Here is a 17455-nt window from a genome sequence, read left to right on the forward strand (position 1 = left end):
TCTTTCTTTTTCTTTCTCGTACTCTCGTACTCTCGTACTCTCATTTCAACGCGTTTACATTTCTACGAGCAAAATGGAGCAAGGTCCTACTTTTCTCGCTCTCTTTCGTCGATTTTGGTCGACGCGTTTTAAGGAAACCTGATTGCTACTAAGAAAGAAGAACGAAGAAGCCTAATGATTCAATTTCAACTCGTATTATATCATATATATATATATATATATATATATATATATATATATATTATATATATATATGTATGTATTTAAAACGTTTATTTAAGTTAATAACGTATATCTCTTTGTTTTTTATTTTTTTCTTCTTTTTCTTGTTTAATTTTCCAGAAGAAAAATCTAATAAGCTTAACGATTCAATTTCAATTTGTATTAGTGTATATTTTATATGTATTTTATATGTATATATATATATATATATATATATATATGTAAAATTTTTTATTTAATTATATAGAATTTATTTAGTTAAACTAATAATATCTATTATCTTTCCTTTTTCTTTTCTCTTTCCTTTTTGTTTTTTCTTTTTTTTTTTTTTTTTGATTAATAAGTTGATTGTCAGGAATAAATATATGTTTCTTATTATAAACTGCTAACGATTCAACAATTTCTTTGGTTTCGTAACAATTAACAAAGCTCTCTCAACGTTAAATGCATCACGAAATTAATTTAAATTATCGTAATCAGTCGGATGTAATCAAAATTTAATAAATCATCTAATTCTCTTTTTATTCTTCTTGAATATGAGAAGTTTCATTTGTTGTGAAATAAATAAAAAGAACTTTGGAGTTTCATAAAACCATAAGGAAATGAGTGATTTGATAGCAAACAAGATAGAAATATATATGTATAAAAGAAAGAGAGAAAGAGAAAGAGAAACAGAGACAGAGACAGAGACAGAGAGAGAGAGAGAGAGAGAAATATAGAGATAGAGATGATAGAATGAGAGTGAAGGGAGCATCATATGGTATAGGATGATTCAATCGAGTAGCCTATCAATCGATCCCAACGCTCAATTTCCCGTGTACCAGTAAGGGAAGTAGGAAAGCGTTGAAGCATTTACGAGCTAGCTAAAGAGAGAAGACCGGACCAGACCAGACCAGACCAGACCAGACCAGACCAGACCAGACCAGACCAAACCAGATCAGATCAGACCAGACCAGATCAGATCAGAGTAAAATAACCCAAAGTAGAGTAGAGCAGAACAGAGCAGAGCAGAACCGAGCCGAGCCGAGCTGAGCTGAGCTGAGCTGAGCTGAGCTGAGTTGGTTCTCCTGACGATGATGATATAGCTTAGAGAGAGAGAGAGAGAGAGAGAGAGAGAGAGAGAGAGAGAGAGAGAGAAAGGTAGCTAATTGGACCGCGGATGTATCTAATCGAACCTAATACGAGCAGTCGCGCACTCGTGTCTCGGGCTTTGCTAACGGGCCATGAATTATCGATAAGCTCAAACGTCGTGCCACCTTGCATTCGCTATCAATGAACTTACACTACCGTCACTATCGACTATACTCTGTCGTCTATACTCTCACTATCTCACTCTATCTTATTCTCTGTCTCATTCGCTCACTATCACGTTCTCTCTATTCCCTCAGCCTACTCATCTCTAGCGACCACCGAAGACAATGCGCGCGACATTACCACCACAGGAATGTTTCAACAAGGAGATATAGTCACGATAGTGAGATACCGAGCTCGGTAATCCATTTCTATCTTCCTTCTCTCTCTCTCTCTCGGTTTCTCTCTCTCTCTCTCTCTCTCTCTCTCTGTCTCTGTCTCTCAATATCCACAATGAGCAGATCGTAATTCGAACGCTTCTCGACTAGCCAGGATTAGCCGCAAATCGATTCTAGATCAATACGATACCGTGACGATTTCGGTGATATGTAATAAGTAAGAGTGATAAGGATTTAATAGTTCATTTTGGAATCTAACTTACCGTTCGAAAAATATTTTTCCGAAGGATTGCATACCCAATCTTTGCATACTTGTTTCGCGATCGATGATAGTCCGAGCTTTTCTACTTCTTTTCTGTTTTGATTTCTTTTCTTTCTCTCTCTCTCTCTCTCTCTCTCTCTCTCTCTCTCTCTCTCTCTCTCTCGCTCTCTTTCTTTCTTTTTTTTCTTTTGTATCACGGGATATCATACAGCATACATTTTTTATGCTACTTTTCTTTATCTGTTTTCTATCGAACTGTACGAAAGTTTTTGTACCGATAGAAAAGTGTTAATGATTAGTGATTTAAGAAAATGTATATATTTGTTTTTCTAACAACTTATGCGAGATCAAATTCGAGGAGAACTAATATTTCGATATTTTGGATTTTGGTATTGTTTTAAAACGAAATTCTAATAGAGAATTTTCTCGTTAGTTAGAGTAATAAAATGATCGATATAGAAAATACGTATTTCTCGTATATTTAATAATTTTAATGTATCGAAAGAATTGGGAGAAAATTTCATACGTCCATAATTTCGATTATAATGATATTATAATAGTTATAATAACGAGATATTTTTATTGCGATTTTGATGCGATTTATTTTATCAAAGAGAGAATGTATGTCATCGGGACTTATCGAATTTTCTGTAACGTTATATCGCGTTAATTATGTTTGAAGAATTGAATTTAAAGTGTTTCAACTCTTCGACAAATTCAAATGTATATAAGACAAAGTATTAAACAGATATTAAATATTTGAATTTGTTTAGACATAAACTTTTATAATATTATCGCTCGTAGAATTAGATTTACATTCTCGAATTTCAAAATAAAAATTAATTCATATTTATTAATCCGTATTTAAAATAAAAGAATAAATATTATTAATTAATATATTTTATGTTATATATATATAATGGATAGAATATATATATATATATAGAATAAATATTATAAATAAATATTATTTTCCAACGATTTATATACAAATCATAATCGATACCGTAATATGACTTGATATTATAACTAAAAAAAAAAAAAAAAAAAAAAAATCCACATATATTTTAATATACTAATTAATTCCAATAAAAAAATATATATGTATGTATACATATATATATATATACATATATACATATATACAATTACTATACATACAATTAACGTCCGTAAACCTACCGTCGAATCATTCAAAGATATCACAATTTCTACTATTTCTCTATTTGATTATTTAGGCAATGAGACACCCTGTATATAATATGTACTCTTCCTAAAAAAAAAAAGGAAACAAAAAAAAAAATTTTAACGGATGAACCAATTTAACAAAATTTCAAAAAAAAAAATAAAAAATAAAACGAAGAGAATGATTTCAAAATCATTAGCGATGACCTTTGCACGACATATTTAACAAAAAGAAAAGAACAAAAAAAGAAATTGAAAAACGACGTTAAATCAACGACATAAGGAAGAATACATACTCGTCGACTTTTATCTGAAAGAGCGCAAAAGATGCTCGAGATCCAACGTCGGACAATGCCGTCACGTTTCGAAGTACGTAAGTCTTCCATTACCAAAGCAAACGTTTTCGTTTTCTCTCTGTCCGCAGAAGAGGTCAAACAGCGAAAAGTCGATAAGGTTGGCGAACGTGAGGTTGGAGACATCCGGTCAATACAAATGCGAGGTATCAACCGAAGGTCCATCGTTCGCCTCGTTTCATAAAACCGCTAATTTAACAGTAATTGGTAAGTAGCATATTCCATAAAAATCAATTTACCAATTGATTTATTAATTAATTTATTATAAAACAATAACGACAACAAATAGAAACTAGTGAAGAGGAATAGAAATGATTAACAAAAAAAAAAAAAAAGAAAGAAAGAAAATAAACAAATAAAAGAGATATAAAAAGACATGAACGATTAAGTTGTAACTCAATCTATATGACAAGGTACACATGTGTACTTTATAAATTTTGTCGTCGTTGTTGTTTTCTCCTCTTGTCCATTATATCTTTCTATTTTTGTTTGTTCGTTCTTTTTTTTTTCCAATATAAAAATCTCCGTTTCACGTTGGACGTAGAAAGGATAGGGAAAAGAGGGTTGGTGAAGGGGTTAAGGGAGGGTGCACAGAGAAAGGGGAGGATTCGATGAATGAGCTCTCAAAAATAATGTTCGTACGTTACGACTCGAAACGGTTTTACGTATCCACCGTACGTAACGTTCGATTCTTCCCGCAAAAACGTAAATCACTTTCGTGCGACAAGAACGAGGGATATATATATATATATATATAAAAAAAAAAAAAAAAAAAAAAAAAGAAAGAAAGAAAAGGCGAAACGAAACAAAACAAATAAACGAACGAAAAAACGAACGAACGAGTAAAATATAAATAAAAATAAAGAGTCAAAAAAAAAAAAAAAAAAAAGAAAAGAAAAGAAAAGTATCGAGAAGAGAACGAGTTTAAAGTTTGATGGGAGAAAGAAGGGGTGAAAAGAGAGAGGAAAAAGAAAGACACATAGAAAGATACCTTTTACTATCAACCAGAGAAGAAGAGCTAGCTATCGAGATTGTCGAACGATCGATTCGCCATCTACAAAATTTGTTTCTGTCTGTTATCGGACGACACGGAAAATTCTTCAAAAAGGAAATAGTAAAAGAAATCGATCTAAAGAACGAACGGGTGAAAGAGAAAAAGACACAGAAGAATGAGAAAAAGACACACGGAAGAAAGAGAAAAAGAGAGAGAATATCTCCGGTGTCGTTTATCACCATTCATCATAAACAGAAGTATTCACGAGTTGGTTTTATCCCATCGAATCTTTTTCCGCGAGATCGCACGTTCCTTTTTCCCCTGCGGAAGCAACAACTTGATTTCGCTAGCAATCTTCTCGCTTCTCTGTTATCCTTTTTCCACCATAGAATGTATGTATGTATACAAAAGCAAGCTCTCAGTTTTGTTTTCTTCTTCCTGAGAAAACCTCCCCCCCCCCCTTAGAACGGAGGACAAAAAGAAAGAAAGAAGGAAAGAAAGTAGAAGGGAGAAAAATATAATATAATGTTTCCCGAAAGGAAGGAAAAAATATTTATGTTGTGCGAGGATAAACGTTAAGACAAAAAAGAAATCGAACGATTTGTAATATCGTTCGCGATTGATCATGGTTGGAATCTATTTTTTTTTGTCTCTCTTTCTCTTTCTCTTTTTCTTTTTTTTTCTTTTCTTTTTTTTTTTTTGCAAAGATTGATTCGACGATATCGAGAAGTAGTAATCTTGGAATTAATTCTTCAATGGATATAGTTATGTCTTTTTATTAATAATCTCGTGTAAATACATGTAAATATATTTATTCTGACGTAAGTGATTAATAGTCGTATAGCATGTACGTTTTGTAATGTATTTTTAATACACTTGTATGTTAAATTGTTATATTTAATTGTTGATATATAATAGTTTTATTGTTTAGTATACTTGTTTATTTTAATTCATATACTATTTGATGTATCAATAATTTTTTGTTTTGTCTACAGAAAAAAAGAAGAAAATGATGTGATAATGAAATTATTATTAAATTATATTAGATAATGCTATCGATATTATATATATATATATATATTTTTTTTCTTTGTAGATATGAATATACTATTTACATGAAATTATTAATAAAAACAATGTAATTATTACTGGCAAAAGTAAGAAAAATAATTATTATTAGCAAATTCAAACTACTGTAAATTATTATGTATGATTAATATATTGTCTTATACACATTGTGCTTATTTAGATATTAAATATTTAATATTCTCGAAATTTATAAAATCTAATCAACGAATAATATTAAAAATTTCAAGATTACTTGTTAGACAATTGAATTTAATTAAAAATTACATAATATTCGTTTATCAAAGTTTTCAAAATCCAATCACAGAGTAATACCGAATATACTTCGCATTTAGTATTATATTGTTATTACAATCCTAACAAAATCTTAATATTGAAAGTATATCATTAAGGACGATAAAATTTGTTTTTCTTTTTCTTTTCTTTTTTCTTTTTTTTTTAAATTTCTAAAATCTGATCGCGTTTATCTCGTTATGGTTCACATAAATAAATTCGAATGGTACGTACGAATTGATAGAATACTCTTGTTACGAAAAACAAACGAAAAAGAAATGAGAAGAAAGTGCATACGCGGTTATTGAAAAAAAAAAGAGAGAGAGAGAGAGAGAGAGAGAGAGAGAGAGAGAAAGAGAGAGAAAGAGAGAGTAGAAATCATAACGTCGTCCTCGATAAAATACAACCGATTTGCGAATGGCGAAAGCTACGTTCATCCTTATCTTGATCGCTTGGAAATTCGATTGGAACGAGAAAATACAAACAAATACCTATACTTGGAAAATTGAAAAGCGAAGCACGCGAAAATTATTTGATAATAAATATTCTCTTGTTTTTGAAAATACGTATACATATAACCGGGACACGTAGATAATCTATTATATCATTCCATTCGATAACGAGAATGCATACGAAATAATTTCGAATTGAATGAGAAACGTATATCGGCATACATGGAGTAGATTATTTTAATAGAAATATCAGAACACGATTTTCCACGATCGTATATATTGTAATGAAAAATTATTGTTTTTAATCCTCTACAACGTCGTGTGATTGTAATTGTTACTTCATAACAGAAGTTCTTTTCTATCTTTTCTCTTTTTTATGTTTCTTTTTCTTTTCTTTTCTGTTCTCTCTCTCTCTTTTTCTTTTTTTTTTTTTTTTTTTTAAATCAATATATAAGTGACTCAGTAGAATATCATTACAATGGTTAAAATAATTAATAGTTGTATAGTGTAGTATATATTTTTAATATATTCATACATATAATATTATTTTATTTTTAAGTTTCATACTCTCATTTATATATTATCATTGAAATATTTAATAACATTTAATACATTTATTCATTATTCTTTTTTGTGTCTACGAAAAGGAAAAAGAAACTGATATAGTAATAAAATTATTACTAAACTATATCAGATATTATCGACATTATATATATATATATATATTTTTTTTTTCCTTCGTAGATACAAATCAAAATTGGATTATAGATATTCGTAAGATAATGATATAAAAACGATTCGTAAAAATCTGTATAAGTAAACGTATATATATATCTATCTTCTTATTAACTCATTTAAATAATATACTTACTTATGAAATATCTAAAAAAAAAAAAAAAAAAAAAAAAAATAAAGATACAGGAACAAATATAGATTATAATTTTTACGTTACGAATATAATCTACTGTAAACTAATCCGAGGATAATGAAAAATTATCTTACAAGACGTTACAATAATTAAACGAAATGATCGGATGGAAGATAATACGAGAACACGATAGAGAACCATTTCCTTCGGTACTTTCATAATCCTGGACCAGTGCTTCGTAATTATTTCAAACGGTTTAATTCGAGCAGTGCTTGTGTCGTTAAACACCACCCACGCCCATTTCCTTCCCACTACTTTGCCTTGTACGATCTACCCTTCTTACTCCTTACTAGGGTAGATTCCTAATTGTTAATTAGAAAGTAACGCAGTGGCCTTTATTAAACGTCTCGGTATACGGCCATGTCCAACCACGTGGCGCAACGAAGCGTAGTTAATTGACTATATCTACTGGAAAGTTCACTCCATATATGTATATATATATATATATATATATATATATATATATATATATATTATATATATATATACATACATATGTGTATGTGTAAATATATATGTAAATATGTATGTATGTATTCTTGTGTTGTGTGTACATATAAAAATGCATGTATGCATATATATTTGTATATATGTTTGAATGTATGAATGTTTGTATTTATGTATGAATATACATATATATGTATGTATATTTGTATATGTATATACATTCTAGCATATGTAAAAAGATCGAATTTTAAAGTTGAAAGGAAATAAAAAAATTCTTTCTCTCTCTCTCTCTCTCTCTCTCTCTCTCTCTCTCTCTCTCTCTCTCTCTCTCTATCTATCTTTCATACACATATATTCTTTCTCTCTCTTTCTTTTTTCTTCTTATCAGACGATAACAGAAGGATTATATAAAAATGAGAAATAATTGTTATACAGAGAAAAGAAAATAATTCGTATTAATTTTAATTACACTTTGGTATATGAAAGAAGTAAAGATCAAAAATGAAAACAGTAGAGGGATGAAGTACAGGATTTACTCGTTACTTTTTATAATAAAAGTACCAAAGTAATCTTACGAGTAAGTTATCCTTAATCTTATTTTTCCGTCATTTTGCATCAAGATTGTCTTGTGCATTATTAATATCTTCAAATCATTCGAATTGTTATTCATCTTTAAAATACGCATATGTACTTAAAGATATTTTTCATATTTTTCGACTTTTGTATCATTTTAACGTATGAAAAAAAAAAAAAAAAGAAACGATTCTTTTATATAAATAAAAATTTTTTAGATTTATTCAAATGTAAGTTGCAACTTGCATTAGTATAATATAATTATACTGTAATATATTAACAATATATATATATATATTATATATATTCTGAGTTATTAACGAGTTATAACAATGCTTTTAATAAGTAATAAATAATATATAATACAATATATATATATATATATATATATATATATACATTATAATGTAAGTTACAAAACAATTTATAGTACAATATAATATAATTATAATATAACTAGTGTATATATATATATATATATATGTATATTATATTAAATACATATATATTTTACTCCGGAATACTATATTACAATTACAGTCATATATACAATGTTATATTATACTATATGCAAGGATTATCAATACTTCCTCCTTTTTTTAACATAAGTAACAAAAAATTATATTAAAGAACAATATGAATTTAAAACGTAAAGCAATAAATATATTGGATATGATCAACGCGGATAAATTCAAGCATAACAAGAATAATATGATCGTTCATATTTATTTCTATGACACCATGACCGAAAATATATTTACTGGAAATGTTTTCATATCTGAGTTAATTTACAACGTTAGGAGACAACCGGATTGGTCACAGATTTCGTTTCTTCTTCTTTTATTTGTCACTGACAAATCGTTTGATACATTTCCACGTCGTATTCGTGCATATGAGAGAAAGTCTCGTTCCGTGTATGGCAAAGTGTATGCCAAAAGCACGTTCCAAGTGTGTATTCCATGGAGCCATAGAATCTACTTTAGCGTCTACCACGAAATGGGAGTGCTGCTTCAGGGATTTTCCTTTCTGAGGATACGAGGAGAGGAGAACACGTAGAAGAGTCAGCGGATTTATTTAATGAGGAAATAATGCAAGGTCCGGTTCCATTTTCTTCTATTTCTTCGATGTATATATATATATATATATATATATATATATATATATATATGTATATATATATATAATCGATTTTTATGAAAGGGAAATATATATATATTTTTATTAATATTAATCGTTAAAAAGTATCAATCGTAAGATATATCTTGAAGATTGTATGAAAAGTTTAAGGACTGTAATAAAATTAATATATGGGTTATTCGTTGTTCATATAGATTTGTTGGTGTTAATTAAAATAATAATATAAAATATATAAGTATATATATATATATATATATATATGTGTGTAGTTTTAATATTTAGTTCTATTAATTAGTTTAGGATGATAGATAACAGCTTTCAAAGGTTAATATTTTATTATGTATAATATTATATTATCTATAATGATATAATATAATATAATATATTATTATATATATTAAGAATATATATAACTAGCTAACTTGGAATATATTATACTTGGTAATTTGATAATATCTTTTAAAAGTTATTATTATATTATATAATATAATATTATTTTATTCACTAATATAATATAATATAATATATATAATCAGTTAATTTGGAGTAATATTTGATAATAACTTTTTATTATTAAAGATTATAGTATATAATATTAGATTATAGACATATAATATTAGATATATTAAAGATTAACATTACATTACGTATAATAATATAATATAATATATTTATATATAGATATATTATTATTAATAGATATTACCAGTTAACTTCGATACTTGATAATAACTTTCAAGACTTAATATTATGCTATGTAGTCTCTGAGTCTATTGCCACCCATACAAACTAACGACCATAAATGAAACACTTTGGCTAAAATATGATAATATTATGCACGAGTTGAATTGCCGTTGAGAGTGCAATAGCACTTTTTAAGATGCATCGTTCGTTCGTAAAAAATCAACTTAATTATACTTCAACTTCCTCTTCTTCCTCCTCTTTCCCCTTTATTCTTTCTTTTTCCATCAGTTTGATTATCTTTGATGGTAGGATTAAAAACAGCCCTATTTCGATTGCATGACTACTCGAACCATAAAATTAAATAGTCCATTCGTATAACCATCAACTTCCCATGAAACGTGTCATCGAACTATATCACGAACTATAATCCACGAAGTTTCTATCCGTCGATTCCGAAGGAAAAAATAAAAGGAAGAAAATAGAAAAAAAAAAAGAAAAAAAGAAAGAAAAAAGAAAGAATTTTACGAGATACTTTTCGAACCGATATCGTTACGCACGATTAGATAACGCCGATCGATTGAAAATAATCGTTTGATCGTTGATATCCAAACGAAAGGGACTCGAGCCGATGATTTTAAAAAGTTCGAACATAAGAATCGAAAAATATAGAGAGAAAACGATAGAGAAGGAGAATAAAAAATAGAAAGAGAGAGAGAGACAGGATATAGATCGTAAAATCGTACGATGTCGAATGCGACATAGTCATCTCATCGAAGTAAGTCGAGCGAATGTGTCAGCGTACCAACACTACTACCATCGCTATCATCCCTCTCTCTCTCTCTCTCCTACTCCCACCAATCCAGCCAATATACTTTGAACGATGAGTAGAAAAAAGATAGGTGATCGGGGCTAGTTCTTCGACCTTCTTTCTCCGAGTCCCTTTTCTCCCTTTGGTTAAAATAGAACCAGCGAAGAAGGAAACAGGAAACTAAAATCGGTTTCTTTGTTCCCCGGAGAGATTCGAAAAAGGGGGTAGGAAGGGTAGAGAGATGAGGGAGTGGTAGGGAGAATTGGAAGATCGAGCTGGAGCATCGACTTCTCTCGAAAAGAAAGAACACTCTTGTTTTCTGAGTTCAAGTCGAGTTGGACTGTCGAAACTGACCGGGTGGGTGGTGAACGGTTAGGTTGGATCGATCGGTAATCTACTTCTTAGAAAAATCCAAGAAAAATTGTAGAAACGTAGGGATGTAAGTAGTAAAGAGACGAGATGAAGTTAAAGAATGGTAAGAAGAGCTACTGTTGGTACTGTTGCTACTGTTGTTACTGTTACTGGTACTGGTTAGTGCTGTTACTGGTGCTACTGGTGGTGAGGAGTGAAAGAAAGGTTGATAGAAGGCAAGAAGGTATGTTAGGCACGAAGATGATCGAGGGATTTGGCTTCTTTCCAGGGAGTCGGTCAATCGCCAGGAGATAACCGAGTTCGGTCTACGCCCAACCAACGACTACTACAATTCCGCGAGCAAAAAGTTTTTACGTAGAGAAGTAAAAAAGAGTGCTGATACTTAGAAAGGAAAGAAGGAAGATATAGTTGGGGGTTTGCTAGGGGGAAGTCCATCAGTAGACGGATCGATAAAATCACGAGTTATATTCGTGTATGTGTGTGTGTGTGTATTATAAATCTATATATATATATATATATTATGTATATTATTAATATATATATATATATATAAAACTAATAATATCGTTGACGATATTACGTTTAAAATTCAACATTTCATTTTCGCATTGAATATATTTCTTTATGATAAATTTTAAGACGGAATTATGTATAATATATTTTATAAATATATTATAAATATATATAACTATATATTATATACTATCATGTATGTTATTCTTTTATATCATATATATATATATATATATATATATATATATATATATATATAAGTAATTTCGTTTGTTTTCAAATCTGTAGCAAAAAAAATAGATACGATATGAGAATAAAATATTGAATTGGAAAATTAACATCTATGATATTCTATTATTAATTCGATGATCGACAAGAAATTGCGCAAAGGTAACGTTGGAAGACGTTTTATAAAAAAAAAAAAAAAAAAGTGTGTCTTCTTTGGCCTCGATAAGAGCACACTGAATCGGAAAGCAGTTCTTTCACTGCAGGTAAATGGGGCGAGAAGTTGGCCCGATATTTCATGAAAAATTATCACGTAACTTGTGCATCTACACACACACACACACACACACACACATAAAGAGAGAGAGAGAGAAAGAAAGAGAAAGAAAGAGAAAGAGAGAGAGAAAACTACATGACACAAGGCCATATTTTCTCGTGAGTGCAGAATTACGAAACGAATAAATCTCGGCCCTCTCGAGATACGGAAAATGATTATTTATCGAACGGATGTGACGTCGGATGCTGGTCGGGCAAGTCACCCGTCGCGAAGTAGCGACGTGAATAAGGCGGTCAAAGTTCCGGTAAGAAAGAGAGAGAGAGAGAGAGAGAGAGAGAGAGAGAGAGAGAGAGAGAGAGAGAGAGAGAGAGAGAGAGAGAGAGAGAGAGAGAGAGAGAGAGAGAAAGAAAAAAAAATAATATGAAAGAAAGTCCTGCGACGGTCTTCGTTGTATTTTGGAATTGGACTTTAAAAAAAGAACGACATGGAATGGAAAATTATGGAAACAGTCGTTTCTCTTGGGAATGCATAATAATCGCGAAACAATTTTAAAGTAGCAGTTTGCAAGCAAAGGAAAAAGAAAAAGAAAAGAAGAAAGAAAGAGGAAGATATATATATATATATACATACAGATAGAGAGAGAAAGAGAGAGAGATATATATATAGATATAGAGATATAGAGAAAGAGAGAGAGAACGACGACGACGACGACGACGACGACGACGACATCGTTTTATACGGATATGCAAGGCAAACTAGGTCGAACGATGCCTTTGACGATTTTCCTGCCAAACGGAATCTGAACTTTCTCAGATTTATTAAGTACAGTGTTCGAAGAAGAAGTTTTCCCTCGTTTAAAAAGTTAACGTATACGTAAATAGATAGATATGTATATTATATAGGTACCTAGATATATAGGTACGTACATAGATACTTATGTTCCTTGACAAATTGTCAGTCGTTAAGTTAAATTATAATAGATCGTAAAGTTTCAACGTCGGATCATTTCCTAAAACAATATTAAATTGAATAAAGCAATAAACGTTTGGGAATTAATTAAGCTTAAACGATGATCATTCGAATAATTTAGGTAATATCTTCGAACTAATCAAATGTTTATTTCATATCTAAAACAATATCATCGACGTTATCGCGATCGTTAAATTTAGATAAGTGATTACCTAAACTTAGGCGTTTCCTTAACGTTAACTTGAGGTATCGTCCTTGACGATGCCAACAAGGGAGTATCTTCGAGTTTCCGTAAAGATATTGGAGGACTGGAATATCTATACATACATACATACATACATACATATATAGATACATAAATACAAAGATACATAGATACATATATATATTGTATTTGTATATATATGTATATATATATATATAGAATCCTCCATCCGTATTAAGGGTAACGATCTCAAAGCAAGAAAATAGACTAGTCTCTCAAGCGAACGAATGAATTTCTATTGGAGACAAAAAATGGGCAGATGGTCGCGGATTGCTCTGTTGCGACATAAAAGTAACGAGCAAAGGAAATTAAAGGCGGAAAAATAAAACAAAAAAAAAAAAAAAAAAAAAAGACGAAAGAAAATAAGGAAAGAAAGACCGAACGAATTCGAAAAATAAGAAAAAAGGAAAATATTTAGAAAGAAAGGAAAAGGAGAAAGAAATAGAAAAAAAAGCAAGAGACAAGAAAAGAGATGGAAAAATAAAGAGAGAGAGAGAAAGAGAGAGAGAGAGAGAGAGAGAGAGAGAGCAAGAAGGGAAGAAAGAAAAAAGAAAAAAATGAAAGAAATAAAGAAAGAAGAGGTTAAAAGAGAGAAGAAAGATCGAACGAAGCAGCGAACGAGCGGAAGCATAGGAAACGATGAAATCCGGTAAGCCCTCCTTCCTCCTTCTCCTCCTTCTTCTCCACCTCTTCATCCACCTCCACCTCCTCGTTTCTGCTTAATAATACAGAGCAACCATATGCCTCCGTAATTCCGCGATTTCTATGATAACGATACGCCGAGCTCGAACTTCAGAGTCGCTCGAGGGAGATTATGTATCCGTGAAGACGGAAACACTCGAGTATACGCACTTATCTCGATCTAAGGGAAATATTCGACCTGCTAGTTGCACTTATCTATGTGTATGTATATGTACATACGTGTATATAATATCACGTACATAGAAATTTTGATAGTATTCAACGTAAGAAATTGTAAGAATCAATTTAATCGATCTTATCTCTCGATTGTATCAACCTTTGATTATTTCGAAGATATAATCATTCTATTTATTTGAGTACTCGTTGAAATTTTTATATAGTTATTTTATTTTGTAATTATGTAGAATCATTCGAACGAATCACTATAAGTATTTATATATATATATATATATATATATATAATATAGTATATTAATAATATATAATAATAGTATACTATATATATATATATAATGGGATGTGAAGTGGGAAGAGGGAATGATTAAAAAGGAACAAACAGAACAAGAAGAAGAAAAGAGAAAAGAGAAAAAGAAAAATGGATATGTTTTTTATTCCATTTTTGAAAATCTTTTTTTTTTTTGCGATCCTACTATTTTCTTTTTTATTTCATTATTTTTTTCTTTCTCTCTTCTTCTTCTTTTTTTTTTTTTTTTTTTTTTCAACAAAACTCGAAAACGCGCGCGTGCGTCAGAAACGGCCGTTCGACCACCACCCTTTACCTCCTTCCCTCACACCCCGTATATACCACCATACCCCGTAACGCTTAATTCGTACTTCAAACAATTGCACGAACCACCGGCAGCACCCTATATCGTTTGTTATATAGGTTACCACAGAAATAATTGAATTAGGCGAGCGAGCCGAAGCTTAAACGGATTTCGAGGCCCGACGATGATTCCACTAATTTCGGGCACTGAGAGAAGTGGATATAGATAGAGATAAAGATAGAGATAGAGAGTTATAGAGATAGAGATAGAGATAGAAATGCGAGAGAAGAATATTAAAAGAAAAAAAAAAGAAAAAATTTTCGTAATTATCAAAAGTCTTTCGACAAATTTCAATCAGTTTCCAAGGAAGGTAGGTGGGTCGAAGAATAAAAAAAAAAAAAAAAAAATATGACAAGAAAAGAAAAAGAAAAAGAGAGAGAGAAATACAGATAGAAAAGAGAGAAAGAGAGAGAGAGAGAACTTGTCTTCTTTCGTAAATTTTTTCTTTCTTTTTTTTTTATACTTACTTCAAAAGTTCTCCTCATCAACGAATTCTCTTTCTCGAAACGCGAAAAGATCGGCGGATTTTCGATAGGAAATTCTGCAAATTCGACGAGAAGTATACCTCGAACAAACAGCGAAAGAGAGATACCTACTTTTCGTTCGACTGGGTTCGAAAGAGCGTGGTAGGGAGTAGGAGGAAGGAATCAATCGAGATTACGAATACCGTCGAAGCGAGAAATTAAATGGGACATATCCGCTTTTCAGAAAGTATACATCAATGATTCGAGAGAAAGAGAGAAAGAGAAAGAAAGACAGAGAGAGAAAGAGAAAGAGAGAGAGAGAGAGAGAGAGAGAGAGAGAGAGAGATATGTTGGTCTACGTTAGAAAAGAATTCGCTGAACTACAAAATTTCATCTCCTAACGGGTGGTGATCCGTCGGATAGGATCGTTTTTTTGTAATTTCACTAATCCATTCTAGAAATGAAAAATCTCAAACAAATTACGGGAAAGAATTCTTTTCTACGTTACTATATATATTTGATAGATAGCAAAACGGTAAAACTTATGAAAGTTAATGAAATCGGAAAAGAAATGGCAAAAGAAAATAAAAGATTTATTTATTATTGAAATACTTCTTTCGATCGATATTATTTATCATCTTTTTAGGAATCTTTGTAGTATTTGAAAAGAAAGAAAAGGAACGGACAAATAATTTTTATCAATTCTTATATAATCTTGCCGTTCTTCGTAATAATCTTTTTTTCTAAGTAAATTGTTTTATCGCATAGCTGTGATGATGATTAATGATTATACGTTTAAAAAAGAAAGAAAAAGAAGAAAGATGTTAGAACAAATGGCGAATTTTTCTTCTTCATTTCGAAAGATCGAAAGAAATTGTCTCTACGTTTCAATGTTTTTCTCATTTGATTAAACCCATACGGGGAAGATTATTTTTAAAAGTGATAAAGGACCAAAAGAGAGAGAGAGAGAGAGAGAGAGAGAGAGAGAGAGATTGATTTGCGTTAGAAAAAAATTCATTGTCTAGAAAATATCATCTAATAATTGGTGATACCTTCGATACAATTCATTTTTGTGGATGAATCTAATCCATTGTAAATGAAAAATCTTAAACAAATCTTTTCATAATTATATTTATAAAATAGCAAAATAATACAACTTATAAAATTTGATAAAAAAGAAAAAAATCTTATTTAAACGCTTATCGATTTTATTGTTCATGTTTTATCAATTTTTATTTCTTTTTGTCTTCTTTAATACAAAAAAGCAAGAAAAAATAAGTGTAGCAATAATTAAAAAGAAAATAATAATAAAAAAAATATTCTTTATCAATTTTCACATACCAACTTCAATATACAAATCAAATCCCTTCGTAGTTATATTTGGAAGATAACAAAACTTGAGAAAAAAGAAAAAAAAAAAAAAACATTATTTAAACACTCTCATCGATCTTATCGTTCACGTTTGAACAATTTTTACTTCTAACCTTCTTTTTTAATACTTGAAAGAAGAAAAAAAGGATGAAATAAGAATAGCAATAATTAAAAGAAAATAATAATTAAAATAATATTCTTCATTAATATATTACCTTCATATATACAAACTTATTCCTATGAGAATATTTATCGATTAAACGCTTTAAAAAAAAAAAAAAAAAAAAAAAAGAGAAAAAGAAAAAAAAAAGTAACGAGAAATAAGATTAAAATAAATATGAAACTTTTATGTTTTCGTTACTTCGAAAGATAAAAGAATCGTCTCGGTGTTTTAGTCATTTCCATCATTTAACTAAACTACATTCATATACGAAGATTGCTTTAAAAGGTGATTAAAGACCAAACGAGAGAGAAACAAAGAAAGATAGATAGATAGATAGATAGATAGATAGATAGATAGAGTGCAATTTTTCATCGTTACATCGGTATCTCGCTTTGTATGCATCCAAGTCTATAACTACGTAAGCCGTTCTTCTC

The 17455-nt window shown here is 30.1% G+C and overlaps 1 protein-coding gene across 2 annotated transcripts in view; it reads left to right on the plus strand.

The window, feature by feature from the left end:
• The window catches only part of LOC122635021, a 259765-nt gene that overhangs the window by 189867 nt on the left and 52443 nt on the right, over positions 1–17455 (plus strand). For both annotated transcript variants that reach the window (XM_043824725.1, XM_043824726.1), the window contains exon 5: positions 3563–3698. In XM_043824725.1, the coding sequence (XP_043680660.1) occupies positions 3563–3698 (136 nt within the window). The remainder of the gene's footprint in view (positions 1–3562; positions 3699–17455) is intronic.

Source organism: Vespula pensylvanica, chromosome 17 (genome assembly GCF_014466175.1).
Source record: "Vespula pensylvanica isolate Volc-1 chromosome 17, ASM1446617v1, whole genome shotgun sequence".
Lineage (NCBI taxonomy): Eukaryota > Metazoa > Arthropoda > Insecta > Hymenoptera > Vespidae > Vespula > Vespula pensylvanica.